Genomic DNA, 21,602 nt, shown 5'->3' with positions numbered 1-21,602 from the left:
AAAAAATTTTAAAATTTTAAATATAGGATCAAACGTTGTTAAGGAAATGCACAACATGCACACAGCTGCTGAGGATACAGTCCACTATTTGTTTTCCTATAGGCCAACATTTCTTCTCAAAGTGATGTTCTAAATTTTCGATCAGCAGTGAGTGCCCCCTCAAATCAAAGCACATCAAGTCTTTCCTTAGTTAAATTCTCAGGTGGCATGTCTGATTTTTTTTTTGGCAAAATGAGTCTGCCTTTGGGAACCTCTAAAAATAAAGTCAAAGTAGAGGAATTTCAGACTTCTCAAAGATGTTATAATACACAAAATAATTCAGTTGATTTTTGATTTGCCAATTTTTTTTGGTAGGAAAGATACCCCTTTATAACAAGTTTGAGGCTCAGTTTAGTACATCTGCACAATTTTTTTCTGTGCTACTTTTTCCCTACCGATTTTAAAAATAATTTGGGGGATGTACACAGCACACAGAAGAAAAGTATAAATTTCTGATTTTAAAAAATTTTATATAAAACTATTCTACAATTTTAATTTCTTATGCTTGATTATAATGTTAATAAATCTTGCAGACCTATAAGGCCATAATAAAAATATTCCTAGATTCTCACCCCGGCCCGCCCCATTTTATATCCCCACCTCGATTTTTTTTATTTCGTTTTTTAGCTCACCTGTGCCAAAGGCTCAAGTGATTTTTTCTGATCACATTTTGTCTGGCGTCCGTCTGTCTGCCCCAGTCTGTCTGAAAACTTTTCCATTTTCGACTTCTTCTAAAACCGCTGGGCCAATTTCAACCAAATTGCCAAAAGTATCCTTGGGTGAAGGGGTTAAAGTTTTTCAAAAAAAGGGAACCTATTAAGGGGAGAAAATTTGGGGAATTTAAAAGAAAATTTGGTGGATATTTTAAAAATCTTCTTCTAAGAACCACTGTGCCAGGAAAGATGAAATTTTTAAAAAACATCCTCAGTCAGGTAGTGTAGATTAAGTTTGTTCAAATATGACCCCCAGGGTAGGGCAAGCCAAAATGGCCGACCAAAGTTTTACATTGAAATGTATAGGAAAATTCTTTAAACATCTTCTTCTCAAAAATGACAAACCCAAAATTTTATCATATTTATATGGAAGCATGCTCAGGTAGTGAAATTTTTTAAGTTTGTTCAAATCATCCCCCAAAGGGGGTAGGGCGGGGCCAAAATGGCCACCAAAGTTTTACATAGAAATATATAGAAAAATTCTTTAAAAATCTTCTTCTCAAGAATGACAAAGCCATAATTCATCATATTTATATGGAAGCATGCTCAGGTAGTGTAGATTCAAGTTTGTTCAAATCATGACCCCAGGGGTAGGGCGGGGCCAAAATGGCCGACCAAAGTTTTACATAGAAATATATAGGAAAATTTTTTTAAAAAATTTTTTTCTCAAGAATGACAAAGCCATAATTCATCATATTTATATGGAAGCATGCTCAGGTAGTGTAATTCAAATTTGTTCAAATATACCCCCGGGGGTTGGGCAGGGCCAAAATGGCCACCAAACTTTTACATGAAATATATAAAAATTTTTAAAAAATCATTTTCTAAAAAATAGCAAATCCATGATTGGAAATGGGACTACTTTTGGATTTAAACTTTACAAAAAAAGCCTTTTTCTACTTTTTCCTACCCTTAGTGCTCAGGTGAGCGATGTCCCCATGGGCCTCTTGTTTTGTCTTAATTCTATCGGGTGGTATTCATTTACCTGTGATTCTACTTTCTTTTTAAATATGCAAAAGTGCATGATTTTGACAGCTGAAAAATGGTAATTGCTGTTATACATGCGTATATATTTTAAACAAGGGTCATTGGTTGGAAAAGATTGGTGATGATGTGAAGAAGAGATAATTGAACCTTTACTAAGATTTTTATTCAGGTATTGTAATAAAATTCACTGATTGACCAGGTCAATAAAAAATCTGCAAAATTAAAAATTTAAAAAATATAAATAAAAGCCGCCCGCCCACCCAATTTTTAAAGAAATTCGGATGAGAATCTAGCAATTTATTTATTCTTAATTGATTAATTTGTTGAATGTTAATTTGATAATAGGTATATGATCACCACACAGAAGGCTCCAGGAGTGATATCTGGAATACAGAGGACAGAGAACGGAGAGATGAATGGGAAAACAACCTACCACGCACTTGTCTTCTGTTGTAAATTTAAAAAAACAAGCACACAAAAAAAAAATTGCACAATCATTTGAAGGAATGAATCTAGATAATGTAACCACCATTATGCACCCTATTACAAAATGTCTGAGGTCAATCATGACCACAGTTACCGTATTATGGCTAGATATTGTGTTACAGATTTCTGAAATATTACCCCCATTATGTCTGGTTTATTGGAGAGTAATACTACACTGAGATGGACCTTTGAGAAGTTTTTTGAGACAGTCCAATCACTTAGGGAGATGACCACTATCAAGCTGTTCAACTGTTCATCAGGGTCCAACAACAAAATGTACATTAATAAAACTGATAGGTAAGAAGATACACTTCTGTGTCAACAACATAATGTACAACAGTAAAACTGATAGGTAAGAACATACACTTCTGTGTCAACAACATAATGTACATCAATAAGACTGACAGGTAAAAACATACACTTCTGTGTCAACAACATAATGTACATCAATAAAACCATAGGATAACATACACTTCTGTGTCAACAACATAATGTACAACAGTAAAACTGATAGGTATGAACATACATTTCTGTGTCAACAACATACTGTACATCTATAAAACTGACTGGTAAGAACTGACACTTCTGTGTAAACAACATGATATACATCAATAAAACTGACAGGTAAGAACATACACTTCTGTGTCAACAACATAATGTACATCAATAAGACTGACAGGTATGAACATACACTTCTGTGTCAGCAACAAAATCTACATCAATAAAACTGACAGGTAAGAACATACACTTCTGTGTCAACAACATAATGTACAACAGTAAAACTGACAGGTAAGAACATACACTTCTGTGTCAACAACATAATGTACAACAGTAAAACTGATAGGTATGAACATACATTTCTGTGTCAACAACATAATGTACATCAATAAAACCGATAGGTAAGAACATACACTTCTGTGTCAACAACATGATATACATCAATAAAACTGATAGGTAAGAACATACACTTCTGTGTCAACAACAAAATGTACATTAATAAAACCGATAGGTAAGAACGTACACTGCTGTGCCAACAACAAAATGTACATCAATAAAACCGATAGGTATGAACATACACTTCTGTGTCAACAACATGATATTCATCAATAAAACTGATAGGTAAGAACATACACTTCTGTGTCAACAATAAAATGTACATCAATAGAACATACATGTCTGTGTCAACAACAAAATGAACAGTCTGAGACTATGAGTAGAAATTGATACCAGTAAAGGAAGTTGCATGACAATTAAAAGATATAATTAATTATTTGTTCTGTTCCTGAGCATTTTTCTTGTGTGCATATTGTGGAATCATCAATGTAAGTTGGGGGGGGGCAAACTTAAAGGATTTAATGGGTCACCAGTCCTTATCCATAAATTTACATCCCCATTATTCTGATTATTTTGTCCATATATAAACTTAATCATTGAAATGTCTGAATATGCAAATAACCCACAAAATTACGTCTTTACGAACCAACAAAATATAAATGTTGCTTACCCATGTACCTTGACCCCTATGAATTCTAAATACCTGTAATCTGATTCCACAGTATTTATTAAATATTGCAACAGTTTAAGCACCAATTATAATTTCTTTTTGAAGGTTTGCTAAGTGTCAGGAACTGATCGCCAAGGAGACAGAGATAGCGGCCAGTGAACAACTGATTCTGTACCATAACCGGGAAATCAGCGAGGTCATCGACATGACGGCAGAGATTCAAAACTGGCCGAAGAACATACTGCATGGTCAGCTGTATCTGTACCAGAGAGAAAGACTGGACCAACAGAAACTTAGTCTGCCAGAAATACGTAAGTCTGTAAAACAGAGAGAGAGAGATTGGCAGAAACTGTCTGCCGGAAATATGCAAGTCTGTAAAACAGAGAGATAGGGAGAGATTGGCAGAAACTTAGTTGTCCAAATACGTAAGTCTGTAAAACAGAGAGAGAGATTACAATTAACAGAAACTTAATCTGCCGGAAATACATAAGTTTGTAAAACAGAGAGAGAGAGATTACAATGTAGCAGAAACTTAGTCTTCGGGAAATACGTAAGTCTGTAAAACAGAGAGAGAGATTACAATGTAGCAGAAACTTAATCTGCCGGAAATACGTAAGTCTGTAAAACAGAGAGAGAGATTACAATGTAGCAGAAACTTAATCTGCCGGAAATATGTAAGTCTGTAAAACAGAGAGAGAGAGAGATTGGCATAAACTGTCTGCCGGAAATACATGTCTGTAAAACAGAGAGAGAGATTACAATGTAGCAGAAACTTAGTCTGCCAAAATAGTAAGTCTGTAAAACAGAGAGAGAGATTACAATGTAGCAGAAACTTAATCTGACAGAAATACGTAAGTCTTTAAAACAGAGAGAGAGAGATTGGCATAAACTGTCTGCGGGAAATACGTAGGTCTGTAAAACAGAGAGAGAGATTACAATGTAGCAGAAACTTAATTGCCGGAAATACGTAAGTCTGTAAAACAGAGAGAGAGATTACAATGTAGCAGAAACTTAATCTGCCGGAAATACGTAAGTCTGTAAAACAGAGAGAGAGATTACAATGTAGCAGAAACTTAATCTGCCAGAAATACGTAAGTCTTTAAAACAGAGAGAGAGAGATTGGCATAAACTGTCTGCGGGAAATACGTAGGTCTGTAAAACAGAGAGAGAGAGATTGGCATAAACTTAGTCTGCCTGAAATACTAAGTTTGTAAAACAGAGAGAGAGAGACAGAGAGAGGCTGAACCAGCAGAGACTCAGTCTGCCTGAAATACCTAAGACTGTAAAACAGAGAGAGAGAGAAAAAGAGAGAGAGATTGGCAGAAACTTAGTCTGCCTGAAAAAATTAAGTCCATAAAACAGAGAGAGAGAGAGAAAGAGAGAAACAAAGAGAGAAATTCATTTGGCCTGAAATACATTTACATAATTAACTTCACTAAAGGAGTTTTTATGTACTGTGAACACTAATTTTTTGTGGGGGTTTAATTATACCCCCTGCAAACGAAGTTTAGGAGGGGTATATTGGAATCACCATGTCCGTCTGTCCGTCTGTCTGTCTGTCTGTAGACGAGATTTTGTCTGGACCATTACTAAGAAACTATTGGAAGGATTCATCTGAAAATTTATACACATATTATTCACCATATGAAGTTGTGCACCTGAAATTTTCATCTTGATTCAATTATTATTTTGAATTTTACAGGTGTTTTTTTTCATTTTTATTTTGTGGTTTTGTCTGGACCGTTTCTCAGAAACTATTGCAAGGATTAATCTGAAAATTTGTACACTTATTATTCACCATATGAAGGTCTCTTATCAAGCGTGTGTGTTATCTAATCTATAGGGAATAAGGCACAAGAATTAAAGATCACTCTTCTCTTATTCTCTTAATTGTAATTTATTGTCTGTCAAAGCACTTCATTACTGGATGACCAGCTCTTTATTTTCAAAATGCATTTCAAATTGATATATCAAGATTAATTTGATTTTGTATAATGGGTTTTTTTCAACAATCAGTTTGCAGAGTGACATAACACATAATTGCAGTATATTTTTTTAATGCAGAAATAAAAAAAAAAAATGAAAAAAAAAAAAATGTTACAATGGAATTACAATGTATTAGTATTGATGTTTAATTTGGTTGCACCTTTGTTTCATTCATTAAGAAACATAATGAGCAATTATATTTCACTGCAAATTTTTGTAAGTAAATTGTGAACACCTCTAGATCCATAAAGTATTTGTGAATTGGCACCTTCAGGGCTTCTCTGAAAAACCCAGCGGGGGGATTTGTCCCTATTGGACAGTTCTAGTTTTTGTTGTTTTCGATATATGGAGAGACCCACAAAATTCAGGTCCACCCATGAAATGTAAAATATGATCAAATAGACATTTGCATATACTTATCCTTGTTTAATTCAAGAATTGATGAATTTACCTACTATAAGTACTGTTACAAAGCTTTTAAAAAGTCTAGACTGATGACTGATAAAATAGCTGTTTTAATTTGTGAAAAAAAATCTTGAAATTATTTAAGTGCTGTACTTTATCATGACAAATGTACATAAAACTGTCAGACAGGTTTTTCGACATTCCATGTTTAAATATACCATCATTCTAGTTAATACATATATCTGATATTTATATGGGCTGGATCATATACTCACAGTTTATATAGAGGGTGGACATTTATATACCAAAGTAAAAGAAAGAATTTGTGCATGCTTGCAAATAATTATACAGCATATTTGAGTAAATTTAGAGCTTGATGTCATTTTTTAAGAAGTTGAAAGTTTGGTTTTCATAGATTATTGCTGGGTGTACATGTACTATTAATGTTTCCCGCCTAAATTTTCTGTGGTTTGACAACTCATTCTTTGAAGTGGTTTTTTTGCTCACCCGAGCCAAAGGGTCAAGTGAGCTTTTCTGATCACATTTTGTCCGACGTCTGTCCCCTGTCTGTCCTGTCTATCTAGCTGTCCGTCCGTCTGTAAACTTTTCACATTTTCGACTTCTTCTCAAGAACCACTGGGCCAATTTTGACCAAACTTGGTACAAAGCATCCTTGGATAAAGGGAAATGTAAATTGTTAAAATGAAGGGCCAAGTTTTCTCATAAGGGGAGATAATCAAGAAAAGACAAAAATAGGGTGGGGTCATTAAAAAATCTTCTTCTCAAGAACCACTGGGCCAGTAAAGCTGAAACTTATGTGGAAACATCTTCGGGTAGTGTAGATTCTAAATTTTTCAAATCATGATCCCTGGGAGTATGGCAGGGTCACAATGGGAAATCAAAGTTTTACATAGAAATATATAGGAAAAATCTTTAAAATCTTCTTCTCAAGAACCACTGGGCCAATAAAGCTGAAACTTATGTGGAAGCATCCTGGGGAGAGTACATTCTAAATTGTTAAAACCATAACCCCCAGGGGTCGGGTGGGGCCACAATGGGGAATCAATGTTTTACATAGAAATATATAGGAAAAATCTTTGAAAATCTTCTTCTCATGAACCACTGGGCCAGAAAAACTGAAACTTATGTGGAAGCACCCTGGGGTAATGTAGATTGTAAATTGTTCAAATCATGACCCCGGGGGTAGGGCAGGGTCACAATGGGGAATCAAAGTTCTATATAGAAATATATAGGAATAATCTTTAAAAATCTTCTTCTCAAGAACCACTGGGCCAGAAAAGCTAAAACTTATGCGGAAGCATCCTGAGGTAGTGTAGATTTCAAATTGTTTAAATTATGATCATTGGGTGGGGGGGGTACAATATGAATTACAAGGTGGAAATCTGGTAAAAAACAGAATGGTCAAAGATTCTCAGGTGAGCGATGTGGCCCATGGGGCTCTTTTTTTCCCCTTTTAGAACTCCTTCATCTGAGTGTCTTTATCAGATAAATGTTATCTAACACTCATCTGGGTAAGGAGTGTTTATCAGGAATCCATGGTTAAAGGATCAAATAATATCCTTTTTGGAATTCTTTTCAGTACATACACAATAGGCTGCTTTGATTTGAGTTGAAAAAATAAAAAAAATGAGCCTCATGCTTGAAAAGGTTGGAAATTTTAATATTGATATCATAGCCCAAACCTTTATGAATGTTTAAATTTTTTTTTATCTGGATGATTTGCAATCCTTTGTCAAATATTAATTTTTTACAACAGAAAAAAAAATATCACCTGCAAAATGTTGAGCAAATTAAGAGGCTATAGCCCACCTGTTTGGCGGCATATGTTAGATATGAATTTGACACAGATTATTGAGTAATCTTATACCTATTAAAAAACCAAAGGTGTGAAGTTTTTCATTCACCATTATTTAATATTTAATGTGAGTTCACTGCAGTTGAGTGCAATATGGCAAATCAATGGAATTTACCCGTGGTAGAAAGATTAAACTTGAGGAATTCCTCAAGTGATATTATGAATGTATATTATTCAATTTCTGTAAAATTATTTTTTAGCTTGAATGTATTCCTTTTCAATGCAAAATGAATGCAAATTAATAATTTGTTTTAGAAAAAGATTCACCAAATACATTTTATGCTTTTTCCCAGTATACATCATGAAAATTAATTCACTTAAACCTAGCATTTACATGTACCATCTGCTGGTATATAATTGAAATCTTTTGCTCTAATAATTAAAATAAATGTAGGAAGTGTTGCACTTAAGTTCTTTTGTAAAGTATTAATACTGGAGCATATTTTTGATAGATAATGTTGTGTGTATTTATATAATAATGAATCAAAAAATAAAAAAATACACCTATTTTTTCAGGCTTGAATTACTATCAGCATCAGCTTTTGGTTTATTCTCCGGCACCCATTCCCCAGTTCTTCAGCAGTAGCCCTATTTCCTATGATAAGGATGAACGTGGCCCACAAGACGAGTGCCATCGCTCACCTCACTGTGCAGTACGTCACCATGTCCATCCAGGAACAGGAGCTCATGCAGCTAGCCGAAATATCGCTAGGAACGAACTGACCCACAGTTCAAAAAAAATTAGCAGCAATTCTAAAAAAAAGTATATATTTTTTTACAAGGGTTGGTCCAAGAAGAATATCACAGCTTTGATAGAATTGATAAAAGTTGGGGTGCAACAACAAAATTTTTATACCCATGGATTGAAGATCCTAGGGGTAATTTTTTTCCCTGTCTGTCTTATACTTTTAAAAACATTGAATTTTATACTTTGTGCAATTATGGTATTTGCTGTATCTTAATAATGCCATATAATCAATCCTCATATTTGATAGGGTAAAATAATTCATCAATGTGACATGGACAAGTGAATCCAATAGCAATTAAGGTTTGGCTCAAAAGCAAAATTTTAGTAAAAAGAAATAACAAAAGGCCCATGGGCCACATCGCTCACCTGACCACTTTGGTAGGAAAAGTTAGAAATTGGATTATTTTTTGAAAAGTTTAAATCCAAAACTAAACCTTTGACCAGTTATGGTTTTTATTCTTAAAGATTTTAAAAAAAAATTTTCCCATATATTTCTATGTAAAACTTTGGGGCCCCCCCCCGGGGTATGATTTGAAAAAAAACTTAATCCCCACTACCTGAGGATGCTTCCATATAAATATTTGTGGCTCCACCCTACCCCCCGGGGATCATGATTTGAACAAACTTGAATCTAAACTACCTGAGGATGCTTCCATATAAATATTATCAATCGTGGCTTTGTTATTCTTGAGAAGAAGACTTGAATTCCCTTCACCCAAGAATACTTTGGGGCAAGTTTGGTTGAAATTGGCAAAGTGGTTCATGAGAAGAAGATAAAAATGTTAAAAGTTTACGACAACGACAAACAACGGACAAAATTTGATCAGAAAAGCTCACTTGAGCCTTCGGCTCAGGTGAGTAAAAAGGTTATTGCTGTATTTTTAAAGCTTAACTTATAATTAAAAGGACCAATAGTCCTTGCGAATTCTATTTCTCGGAAGCAGTGATTGAAATTTGTAAAAATGCCATCCATATACTAGTATGTATGAAAGAAAAATTCTGAGGAGAAAGGCCTCAGATTATCAGTTGTATAAGTCGGTATTTCAACAGAGACCATGCGCCGTCTAGCACAGGATGAGAGGTTAGGTGCCCTTAGCATGCTACAGGTGGGCACAACACATGTCGTGGTGGCAAGGACAATGAATGTTTTCCCAGTTATTATCAGATTATGGTCCAGACATCGTGCTACAGAATCTGTTCAGGATTAACCCCGATCCTGTCGACCAAGGGCAACAACTCAGGCTCAGGACAGATTCATCCGCACTGTTGCCTTGAGAAATCGTATAGTAACAGCAAATCAAATTATGTTTCAACTTCACAGTGACACGGACTTGGTAGTTAGTTGCCAAACCATCAAGAATCAACTGCACAGATTTCACTTACACGCCCGTTATCCTCGTGACATTCCCTGTTTGATCGTCACATGAGGCCCGTAATGGTGTCGTCAACGCTGGGATAATCGCCGATGGAACGTACCGCATTATTTTGTTTTTACAGGCGGGGAGGTTAACTGTGGACTTCCTGGACAGACGCAGGAGGGTTTGGCACTGACGTAACGAACGTTTCCATTTCGTTAACATCATTAGACATGATGGATATGGGCGTGGATCTGTAATGGTGTGGGGAGAACCCTAGCTTGTCTAGCCAACCGGACGGGTTTTACCCGCTACTGAATCTGTTTCATAATGGTGGTAAATTTGTTGTGTGACCCTATGTTGGTGTCGATCCTTATTTTGGAGAATATATCCTTTCTGACTGTGCACAGGGTTTCGGATAAATTGAAAAATTTTTCCTCAGTGCTTTTCTGTTATTTGTTTTCTTTATGGCCTCTGTTTCCTTCCTGACCTCATAGTCTGAATTTCATTGTCCTTGTTAATTCAAAATACCCTACTTTTTTGAATAGTTATTGAGGAATACTACGACTTTTTTTATGGGAGAACGATTTGAGGGAACTAGATTTGTTCTTTAAGCAAATTACAACAGTTAGAATAGACCTGTTCAAACTGATGCAGCTTCTTCCATATCATGTTAAACTTATTTGGTCACAAATGTTGCCACTCCATACACACAGAGACATATTAAAAATTGCTGCCAGAGAAAGGGACCGTGAACGATGCAGTAGGCTGCATGTAAGGTATACAGTAACTCCATGTAGGTTTGATTTTAAGAGGAGCTTATATCAAACATCCAGATCTCATTAGAAAAATAAGTGTTTTGGCTAGTGATTAAATGCACCATTGAGAGCAAAATAAATGAAATGTTATTGTATGCAATATGCATGTTTATTGAAATGAAAACGATAAAATTTATATTGGAAGTAAATAAATGATCTTATGGTGTGTTTTTTTGGGGTTCATTTTATTCAATAATAGCAAATTTTACAGGAAGACCATGATAATGGTACAGTAAATACTAGAACAATTGTTGGTAGATAAGTCAAATTGTGGACATTTAATCCACAAAAGTTTTCATCGTATAATATGGGGGCATTTTCATAAAATGCTGATAGGAGTACACTTGCTCTCTGTATATCCTCTTCCCTTATAGTTTTCTGCAATAAAAGGAATATTACGTCAGCCTGACATGTCGCATGCTGCAGATATGTGACAGGTAGTATATCTTTCAACATAGGAACTAGATAATATAAAAGGAAAGACTTGAGTTCTGATGCCTTCCATTCGTGGAAAGTATTTTTGACCTTTGTTGGTCTTCTCGAGAATAAATAAGGCGGTTGGACTGCCTTCAATCTTTTGTCCACCTGGTTTGTCATACATGTATGTCCAATGAAATACTTTTTTTGAAGTTTATAGGGTCAAACCATAACGGCACGAGTTTCATTGTTACCCCAAAAAGGACATTGCGATTGCGATATTAGTGTTGGTCTGAAATGCAGAAAGGCAGCTTCATAATACTGTCCGACCATTAAATCCCATGACTGATTTTCCTTCTTTTTCTGTCTGTTCAGCAGCCCCTTGACAGTCCTCATTAGAACGAACAGGCTGTGGATCTTCTCTGAAAGGGTAACATTTACATGTTTTTTCCTGATTTAACATTCTTTCCAGGCTCTACACAGTCAACACATCCATATTGTCCATTGTGTATTGTCATGTTCAAAACAAAAGATCTTTCTTGCACGTGCAATGTTCCCATAATTAATATACACTTTACATTTATTTAATCTCCCTAATCTGTTAAATTGATCCCATTTTTTTAGCTCTACTGGTCAGAGACCAGAAGAGCTTATGCGATAGTAATGGTACGGCGTCTGTCTGTATACAATTTTTCAAAATGCTACTCCTCCTAGTTTTTGTCTGATTTTAATATAACTTGGCACAAATGTAAACTACACTAAGATGCAGACTACAGTTGTAGTCTTATTACAATATCTTCCAACAAAAAGAGACTTAATCAAAGATCATTATTCTATTTGTTGCTGTTTTAAAGTTTCAAGTGCCTAGCTACTTTTCTCTTTGTTATAAGTACAAACCAGTAGAGCTTCAGTCTCGACAGAGACTTGTGGTTTTCTAAGGGTGCTAAACCTTTTACAAATGGTGTTAGGAAGGAATTCTTCAAAGGTTTTGGGTGACCTTGCCAAATCCTCAACAGTGTAAGATTCTTTCTGGGAAATCGTTCAGCAGGTGGAAGCTCATTAATGGTTAAGAAATTCAGAAAATGGTTAAGAAAACAGGCCATACAGATATATTACTTGTTGATTTTAACAGAGGTATTTTTTTCCAAATTTTTTTAATGTCCTTGATTTGAGCTGCAACATCACTACACGTGAAAAAATTCTTTAATTTCCTGCTCCTTTCCTTACATATCTGCAACCAGGTGTACTGTATGTCTTCAAATTCTCATAAGTAAACAAAGGTCCACATTTTTCACAAAACTCACGATAAGTCAGAGAAAGCTCTCCACCAAATCCACATTTCTTTCTTAAATCAAGAACATTTGTTTCACAAATATTGTTAACTATTAAATGAATTTTTAGGTCACCTGAGTAAACTCAGGTGACCTATTGCTATCCGTTTTTGTCCGTCGTCGTCCGTCGTCTGTCGTCCGTCGTGCGTCGTGCGTCGTGCGTTAACATTTAAACATTTTCAGCTTCTTCTCTGAAACCACTGAACCAATTTCAACCAAATTTGGCATATAGCATCTATGGGTGAAGGGGAACAAAAATTGTGAATTTCGTGGTCCCCGCCCCCCTGGGCCTGGGGGTGGGGCAAAAACCACTAAAAATAGTGCAATCTTTAAAAATCTTCTTCTTTACTCCTGGACATCAAGCAGTCAAACTGTTGGTATGATTGTAATCAGCATTGAGTCCTCTACCAAAATTGTGAAATTCATGGCCCCAGGGTCAGGGGTTCTGGTGTTAGGGCGGGGCTAAATTGATATATAGTGAAAATGCAGTAAGTCTTTAAAAATCTTCTTCTCTGCTCCTGGGTATTAAATAAACAAATTAAGTTCATAGATATGATGAGCAAGAGTGGCTCTACCAAATTTATGAATTTTATGGCCCCAGGGTCAGGGGTTCTGGGCGGGGCTCTATTGATTATATAGTGAAAATGCATTATTTCTTTGAAAATCTTCTTCTCTGTTCCTGAGTATTAAAAAAACTAATTAAGCACATAGTTATGATGAGCAAGGGTGCCTCTTTCAAAATTGTGAATTTTAAGGCCCCAGGGTCAGGGGTTCTGGTGATAGGGTGGGGCTCTATTGATTATATGGTGAAAGTGCATTTATTCTTTGAAAATCTTCTTCTCTGCTTTTGAGGATTAAATAAACTACTTAAGCACATAGTTATGATGAGCAAGAGTCCTCTTCCAGATTTGTGAATTCTATGGCCCCAGAGTTAGGTGTTCTGGTGTTAGGGCGGGGCTCTATTGATTATATAGTGAAAATGCATTTATTCTTTGAAAATCTTCTTCTCTGCTTCTGGGTATTAAATAAACTAACTAAGCACATAGTTATGATGAGCAAGAGTGCCTCCTATAAAATTGTGAATTTTATGGCCCCAGGGTCAGGGGTTCTGGTGTTAGGGTGGGGCTCTATTGATCATATAGTGAAAATGCATTAATTCTTTGAAAATCTTTTTCTCTGCTTCTGGGTATTAAATAAACTAACTTAGCATTTGGTTATGATGAACAAGAGTGCCTCTTCTAAAATTGTTAATTTTATGGCCCCAGGGTCAGGGGTTCTAGTGTTAGGGCGGGGCTCTATTGATTATATTGTGAAAATGCATTAATTCTTTGAAATTATTTTCCTTTGCTCCTGGGTTTCATACCAATGATTCAAGTATATATATATTTATGATAAAGAAAAGAAAGGAGCATCTAGCAAAGTGTTTTTAGCTCTTCTGAGCCAAAGGCTCAAAAGAGCTAATGCTATGGCCATTTGTGCGGTGTGCGTCGTGTGTGTGCGTTAACTTTTTAGAATATGGGCCATAATTCAAGAACCCCTTGGCCAATCAGTGTCAAATTTGTCACAGGGTATCCTTGGCCCAAGGGCTACCATTTATACTAAAATAAGGGTTGGGACCCTGAATCAAGGGGAGATAATCAGGAAAACAAAACAAAAAGTACTGGTTGCTAAAAAATCTTCTTCTCCAGAACCACCAGGCAGATTTTCACCAAACTTACATACAAGGATCAGGATATGTTGAAGATTAAAAATTGTTCAAGGCATGGCCCTGGGGCAAAGGGCGTGGTCTCAAGGTCACTTTAAAGTTGACCTTAATTTACAATTAATAAAAATGTTCATATTTTGCTTACTATAAGTACTAGGATCATCAAATCTTGTAAGTTGATGCATCTTAGGACTTCACATCATTTTAACTCAAAAATAGGTCACAGTGACCCACTTTTTGAATTTTGCGGGCATTTGTTTTCAAATTGATTTAAAGGCATATTTTGGATGCATCTTGGGACTCTGAAAAATGTCAACCAAAATGTAGGTCACGGTGACCTACTTTTTACATCTTATGGCTATATTTAAGTATCTTAGGTATTTATTTGCTTAGAATCATTAAACTTTGTGAGTAGATGCATCTTGGGTTTTCGGATAGTGCGACTAAAAATTAGGTCACAGTGACCTACTTGCGACATTTTATGGCTATATTTAAGTATCTCCGGTACTTATTGGCTTAGAATCATCAAACTTTGTCAGTTGATGCATCTTGGGTTTTCGGAGAATGTCAACCAAAAAGTAGGTCATGGTGACCTACTTTTGACATTTTATGGCTATATTTAAGTATCTCTAGTACTTATTGGTTTAGAATCATCATACTTTGTCAGTTGATGCATCTTTGGTTTTCTGAGAATTTCGACCAAAAAGTAGGTCATGGTGACCTACTTTTGAATATCTCAGGTATTAATTGGCTTAGAATTATCAAACTTGGTCAGCAGATGCATCTTGGGTTTTTGGAGAATGTCGCCAAAAAGTAGGTCACAGTGACCTACTTTTTGACATTTTATGGCTATATTAATCTATCTCTAGTACTTATCGATTTAGAATCATCATACTTTGTCAGTTGATGCATCTTGGATTTTCGGAGAATGTCGATCTAAAAGTAGGTCATGGTGACCTTCTTTTGAATATCTCAGGTATTTATTGGCTTAGAATTATCAAACTTGGTCAGCAGATGCATCTTGGGACTCTAAAAAATGTCAACCAAAATGTAGGTCACAATGACCTACTTACTACATTTTATGGCTATATTTAAGTATCTTAGGTATTTATTGGTTAAGAATCATCATACTTTGTCAGTTGATGCATCTTGGGTTTTCTGAGAATGTTGACCAAAGAGTAGGTCACAGTGACCTACTTTTCAATATCTCAGGTATTTATTGGCTTAGAATTATCAAACTTAGTCAGCAGATGCATCTTGGGACTCTGAAAAATGTCAACCAAAATGTAAACACGATGACCTACTTTCGACATTTTATGGCTATATTTAAGTATCTTAGGTATTTATTGGCTTAGAATAATCAAACTGTCACTTGATGCATTTTGTGATTTCCAAGAATGTAGACCAAAAAGTAGTTCTAATTGGCTAAGAATCATCAAACTTTGTTAGGTAATGCAACTTGGGTCTTTAATAGGATATTTAGGGTTAGAGGCTTCAAATACAAGTGATAGGTTGTACAATTTATCAGGAGAGCGATTCAAGGCCCTTGGGCCTCTTGTTTTTTTGCCCCCTGGGTCAGAGGATATTGGGGGGGGGGCTACATAGTCTGAAAATAAATCAATGCTTTTTAATCTGATCTTTGGTATTAATAAACTATTTGGTTTTAAAATTTGCAAAATTTTGAAATATATGGCTCCTGGGTCAATGGTTCCTTTGGGGTGAGGTGCACAACTGGGTATAAAGTGGAAGTGCATTTTCTCTGTTACTCTGATCTATGTCTAGGTATTAAGTAAATAGAGTAAGCATTCTAAGTTTACAATTAAGCAATGGTGACTCTTTCAAAATTGCGAATTGTGAATTTCATGGCCTGAAGTGGTATAAACCAAATTCAATTGATTGAAAGTTGTTACACAGTACTCAGGTGATCTATAAGGCCTGTGGGCCTCTTGTTATAGAATTATGTTGATGATACATGTAACCCTTTTTGAATTGCAGGCTGAGAATCGATCAGAAGAATGTAAGGTGTACATGGATGTCCTGATGAACAAGATCTATGAGCAGGAGAAAGAGGCCATTAGTCACTGTGTGGGGTGTTTGGAGGAGGAAAACTGGTGTGTATACTTAGTACTAAAAAAAAGCAGCTTTCAGAGCCTGGCCTCAAGACCAGATACTGAGAACAGACTTAAATCATTAAGGGAATCAGAAAGGTTCAGTTCCCCAGAAGCAACAGTGTTTCATGGTGTTTCTCATAAAATTGCATTAAATTCTCCACGTGAACATGGTTCAAAATTAACTCCCAGTAACTCGATGTTTAATTCAAATTAAACTCTGCATGTTAACAGGGCATATATTACAAATTAAGAGTAAATCTTAAGTTTTGCCTGTTAAAACAAATTTTTTTCAAACTCCACTTACCAATGGCAGCATGCAGAAAGCTGAGCACCTGTGTAGGAAGATTGAGGAGATCTCGACGGCCTTCACCAAGGACAGGAAGCAGAAGACACTGTGTCCAGAAGAGGAGTATGTCCACGAGTCAGACAGGTAAGGCTACATGCACCTGTAATGTAGGACCACAAACACATGTAATATACCAAAAATACTCAATTTGGATTGGCCTATTAGGAAACAAGAAACATTGACTGTGTTTGAGGGCAACATGTGTTTTTTGTGATCAATTGTGTGACTTGAATACCTGGCTTCCTATGACCTAATTAATTACCTGAACTTTGACCCTATTACAGAATCCGGATACAGGACCTGTGTGTTCAGCTGGTCTCTCTACTTCAAGGTCATTGCCTGAGGAATCTGTCCAGAACGTACAGTGTAGTGGGCAAACAGATAGGGTAAGTCATGGTCAAAGGGGAATAACTCCAATATCAGCAACAATCAAGATGACAGTGTAGAAAACTTTGCTTCACTGCTTATCATATTAATGATTATTTTAGATGAAGTAATACATTTATTTAACACTTTTAGATTACTGCTGAAGAATGTTCAGAGAACAAAGAAGGTTGAACAGAATATCGCTTCTGTCAGTGATTGTCGCGAGAAGCTCAGTAATCGCATTGACAAGGTAAAATAGATATAGCTTTATACACAGTATTCAAGTCTGTAAAAACTGTTAATGTCTCGCATGATAGATTAATAATTTTACATGATTTTAAAAACTTATTTGCATGTTTAAAAATATTATTTCACTTTCAGGAATAGAAAATATACATATAAACACATACAGTCATTTGACTCTGTGCAGTAGGTGTAACATTTAAATTTATTTATTGACTTGACCTATTGATTTCTGTGAAGAAAAATGAAAAACTTGTCTCTCCTCAGATGGACAGAGAATGTTTGTCATTAGCTGAACAAGCCAAGGAGGGCATGAGGACGCATATCAAAGGCTTCTCCCTCCCGGTCCAATGGCAGGGGTTGTCAGGGAAACCACTAAGTCCTCGCCCCATGTCACAAGACTCAGCATTCAGGGATAGTGGTTTAGGAACAAGTGGGGCCCAGTCCAGTGTGCCTTCCAGTAGCTTAGGAGCCAGGCTGTCACAAAAGTAGGTAGAGGTAGAGGTCCAAAAAGTAGGTAGAAGTCCAAAAAATAGGTAGAGGTTCAAAAAGTAGGTAGAAGTCCAAAAAGTAGGTAGAGGTCCAAAAAGTAGGTAGAGGTTCAAAAAGTAGGTAGAGGTTCAAAAAGTAGGTAGAGGTCCAAAAAAGTAGGTAGAGGTTCAAAAAGTAAGTAGAGGTCCAAAAAGTTGGTAGAAAGTGTTAAAAAGTAGGTAGAGGTCCAAAAAGTAGGTCGAGGTCCAAAAAAGTAGGTAGAGGTCCAAAAAGTAGGTAGAGGTCCAAAAAAGTGGGTAGAGGTCAAAAAAAGTATGCAGAGCTCCATTTTAAGTAATATTGGTCAGATCCAGGCTCTGTGACATTAAAATTTAGACTTGCTCAATTTTCATCTCAGTCTCAATTTTACCAAAGGAATTAATGGTGGAAAAGTATAACTGAGATCTGTGAGCTCATCAAAGTTTTATGGCCCCCAGGCCTGAAGACATGATGCAGTAGAAAGGTGTCCCTTTAACTGTCCATCTCATAACAATTTTACAGAATGCTATTCCACCTACAGTTTTGAAAGAGCTTAGCCCACGAAGGGTCAAAATATGCCCTGTAAAATGGTCAAAATGAAACTTAAGTTTTGGCCAAATATTTTTTGCTTAAAAGGTAGTCTAGGTATTGTAGTTTATCAAAGGGGAAAAAATCTTGGAGTTCCATACTTGTATACCTGAGATCTATAGCCCCAAAATCATAGAAAATCAGGAATTTGCTTGATTTATCACATTTTGAGGGCTAAATAGTCAAATTTTACATAGAGCACAGGCCTGCCCCAAATTTATTTAGGGTTCAGTCTAAAACTAACATCAAGAGGTTTCTATTCATGAAAAAAAAAAATGGGGCAGAAGTGTGCTCATACCTTAAAAAGAACATTTCCACAAAAATCCGAATTTCCTCAGTTTTAACCCTTTTGCCCCTTGTAAATTATATGGTTATAGATTTTATTAGAATATTACACATTTTTCACAAAAAGTATCATTTTACGATTTTATAGTTGTTCACTAACACTTTAGTAGGTGTATAGGTCCACTATTTATTTTTTTTTTGTCGGGGGGGGGGGGGGGGGGGCAGTTTACTGTAATTAGTTGATCCCATACTACATTTAAACAAAAATCTTCGGACTTTTCTTTGAAGGCATGCATATAAAATGTATGTATCATGTATCAGCAAAAGAAAAGAATACATTAAAAAAAAAATACTTATAAGAGCTACAGAACTTTAAAAAAAAAACAAACATTAATTTTGAAGTTGTGTACAAATACTGGGTGTATATTCAAAGTCATATTCGCTATTGACGTATTGTTATTGTTTTGCATTGCTCAGTAAAATGGACAACACAAAATACGCACGTACAATTATAACACGTAAAATTTTACATCTTCATCCTTAGTTAAAACCATGGCTTTTCCTTAAACCATGTTTGTATACATTGATATATCAGCCTATTCGAACTACAATCAGGAAGATTTGGTCTACAGCAGTTGAGAAGTGAAAGTAAAGTTTTCACTAAATACCAGAAACGACATAAAACGTTTTAAGAAATAAATAAAGACACATTAATTTTTTTTCTTTTTTAAATTAATACTCATACTGATTACATGTAGCTTTTGGGTAAATTCTTCAAGGAAAGCAAATCCACTTTTTCAGGCATTATTAGAGCTATGAAGGTCCTAGGAAGGAATATTGGGGGTGGGGGTTGCAGCCACGAACCCAAACAAAATTCCAGGACTAGCAGGATTAAAGAATGTAAACGTACAATATTGTTTAGGGGATAAAGCCGCAATTAAACAATATTTATCTATCTTTTAGTGTAAATTTGCAATAGTAATTCTGGCATAAAATACCCTAGTTCAGAAAAACTGGTCTTCAAATAAATATATCTTTTACACTTACTTAAAATTACTATGTCAAGTTCAGAGCCCCCTTCCTCCCCTCCGACTGTACCAGGTGGACAACCTGGATACAAAACTGTTTCTTCCTCCTTTTTTTTGGGGGGGGGGGGGGGGGGGGGGAGGGTCCCATTACCTGCCCAAGTACTGATTGATTGTTAATTAAGTAACACTTTGGTTGAAAAGAAAACTTACAAAAATAAAATTAAAGTTTCCTTAAGATTTTTCACCAAGTCTGATTCCCGTGAGATATTGCATTTAATTCGTTCATCTACTGTTTAGTATTATAAGGGGTTGGGGGTTGTATTTACTGATTGGAGAGAGGAATATACCGGTATGTATCTTAGCTGCCATGTGAGAAATAAAATGCAATTTCTTTATACAGTACTACTTCTAGATTTTGATGATCTAATTTTCTGTACTATATTCTTCACCAGAATTCAAGGTTTAATATTTAATGGGGCACAATTATTTACTGTTTTATGGTTTTAGAATAGAGGTGTCCAAGGCTAAGGACAATCCCCACTTTGAGACAAAAAAATTTCAACTCTTACTGTAAGAATTCATGATAAGATGTTTTTCAATAATTATCAAAAGCTCAAGGTTGGGCATAATACTGAACCGGTTTTGAGCTCACCTGAGCCAAAGGCTCAAGTGAGCTTTTCTGATCACAATTTGTCCGTTGTCTGTCGTCGTCGTCGTTGTCGTCATCGTCGTCGTTGTAAACTTTTCATATTTTCGACTTCTTCTAAGACCGTGGCCAATTTCAACCAAACTTGCCACAAAGCATCCTTGGGTGAAGGGGATTCAAGTTTGTTCAAATGAAGGGCCACGCCCTCATTCAAGGGGAGATAATTGGGAATTAATGAAAAAATGGTGGTATCTTTTGAAAATCTTCTTCTCAAGAACCACTGTGCCAGGAAAGATGAAACTGATGGGGAAACATCCTCAGGTAGTGTAGATTCAAATTTGTTCATATCATGAACCCCAGGGGTTGGGCCGGGCCAAAATGGCCGACCAAAGTTTTATATAGAAATATATAGGAAAATTCTTTAAAAATCTTCTTCTCAAGAATAACAAAGCCATAATTGATCATATTTATATAATTATGGAAGCATCCTCAGGTAGTGTAGATTCAAGTTTGTTCATATCATGACCCCCGGGGGTTGGGCGGGGTAAAAATGGCCGACCAAAGTTTTATATAGAAATATATAGGAAAATTCTTTAAAAATCTTTTTCTCAAGAATAACAAAGCCATAGTTGATCATATTTATATGGAAGCATCCTCAGGTAGTGTAGATTCAAGTTTGTTCATATTATGACCCACGGGGGGTTTGGCGGGGTCAAAATGGCCGACCAAAGTTTTATGTAGAAATATATAGGAAAATTCTTTAAAAATCTTCTTCTCAAGAGTAACAAAGCCATAGTTGATCGTATTTATATGGAAGCATCCTCAGGTAGTGTAGATTCAAGTTTGTTCATATCATGACCCCCAAGGGGGTTGGGCGGGGTCAAAATGGCCGACCAAAGTTTTATATAGAAATATATAGGAAAATTCTTTAAAAATCTTCTTCTCAAGGAAAGCAAAGCCACAATTGATCATTTATATGGAAGCATCCTCAGGTACTGTTGTTTCGAATTTGTTAAAATCATGACCCCGGGGGTAGGGCAGGGCCAAAATGGCTGACCAAAGTTTTACATAGAAATATATAGGAAAAATCTTCTTCTCAAGAACCACTG

At 35.9% G+C, this 21,602-nt stretch overlaps 1 protein-coding gene across 1 annotated transcript; it reads left to right on the top strand.

The window, feature by feature from the left end:
- Positions 1 to 2,084: 2,084 nt before the first annotated feature.
- LOC134266636 (uncharacterized) lies at positions 2,085 to 17,928 on the top strand (the record flags this gene model as incomplete). The annotated part of the gene is made up of 9 exons (XM_062748854.1): positions 2,085 to 2,191; positions 2,360 to 2,522; positions 3,835 to 4,040; positions 8,513 to 8,649; positions 16,366 to 16,481; positions 16,795 to 16,911; positions 17,112 to 17,213; positions 17,347 to 17,443; positions 17,704 to 17,928. Coding segments are annotated over 9 exons (1,270 nt in total), but the record flags the coding sequence as incomplete, so codon positions are not given.
- Positions 17,929 to 21,602: the final 3,674 nt, after the last annotated feature.

Source organism: Saccostrea cucullata, unplaced genomic scaffold (assembly GCF_032062105.1).
Source record: "Saccostrea cucullata isolate Sc308-1 unplaced genomic scaffold, CSIRO_AGI_Scuc_v1 ctg9882, whole genome shotgun sequence".
NCBI classification, from domain to species: domain Eukaryota; kingdom Metazoa; phylum Mollusca; class Bivalvia; order Ostreida; family Ostreidae; genus Saccostrea; species Saccostrea cuccullata.
This window is presented reverse-complemented; position numbering and strand designations above follow the sequence as displayed.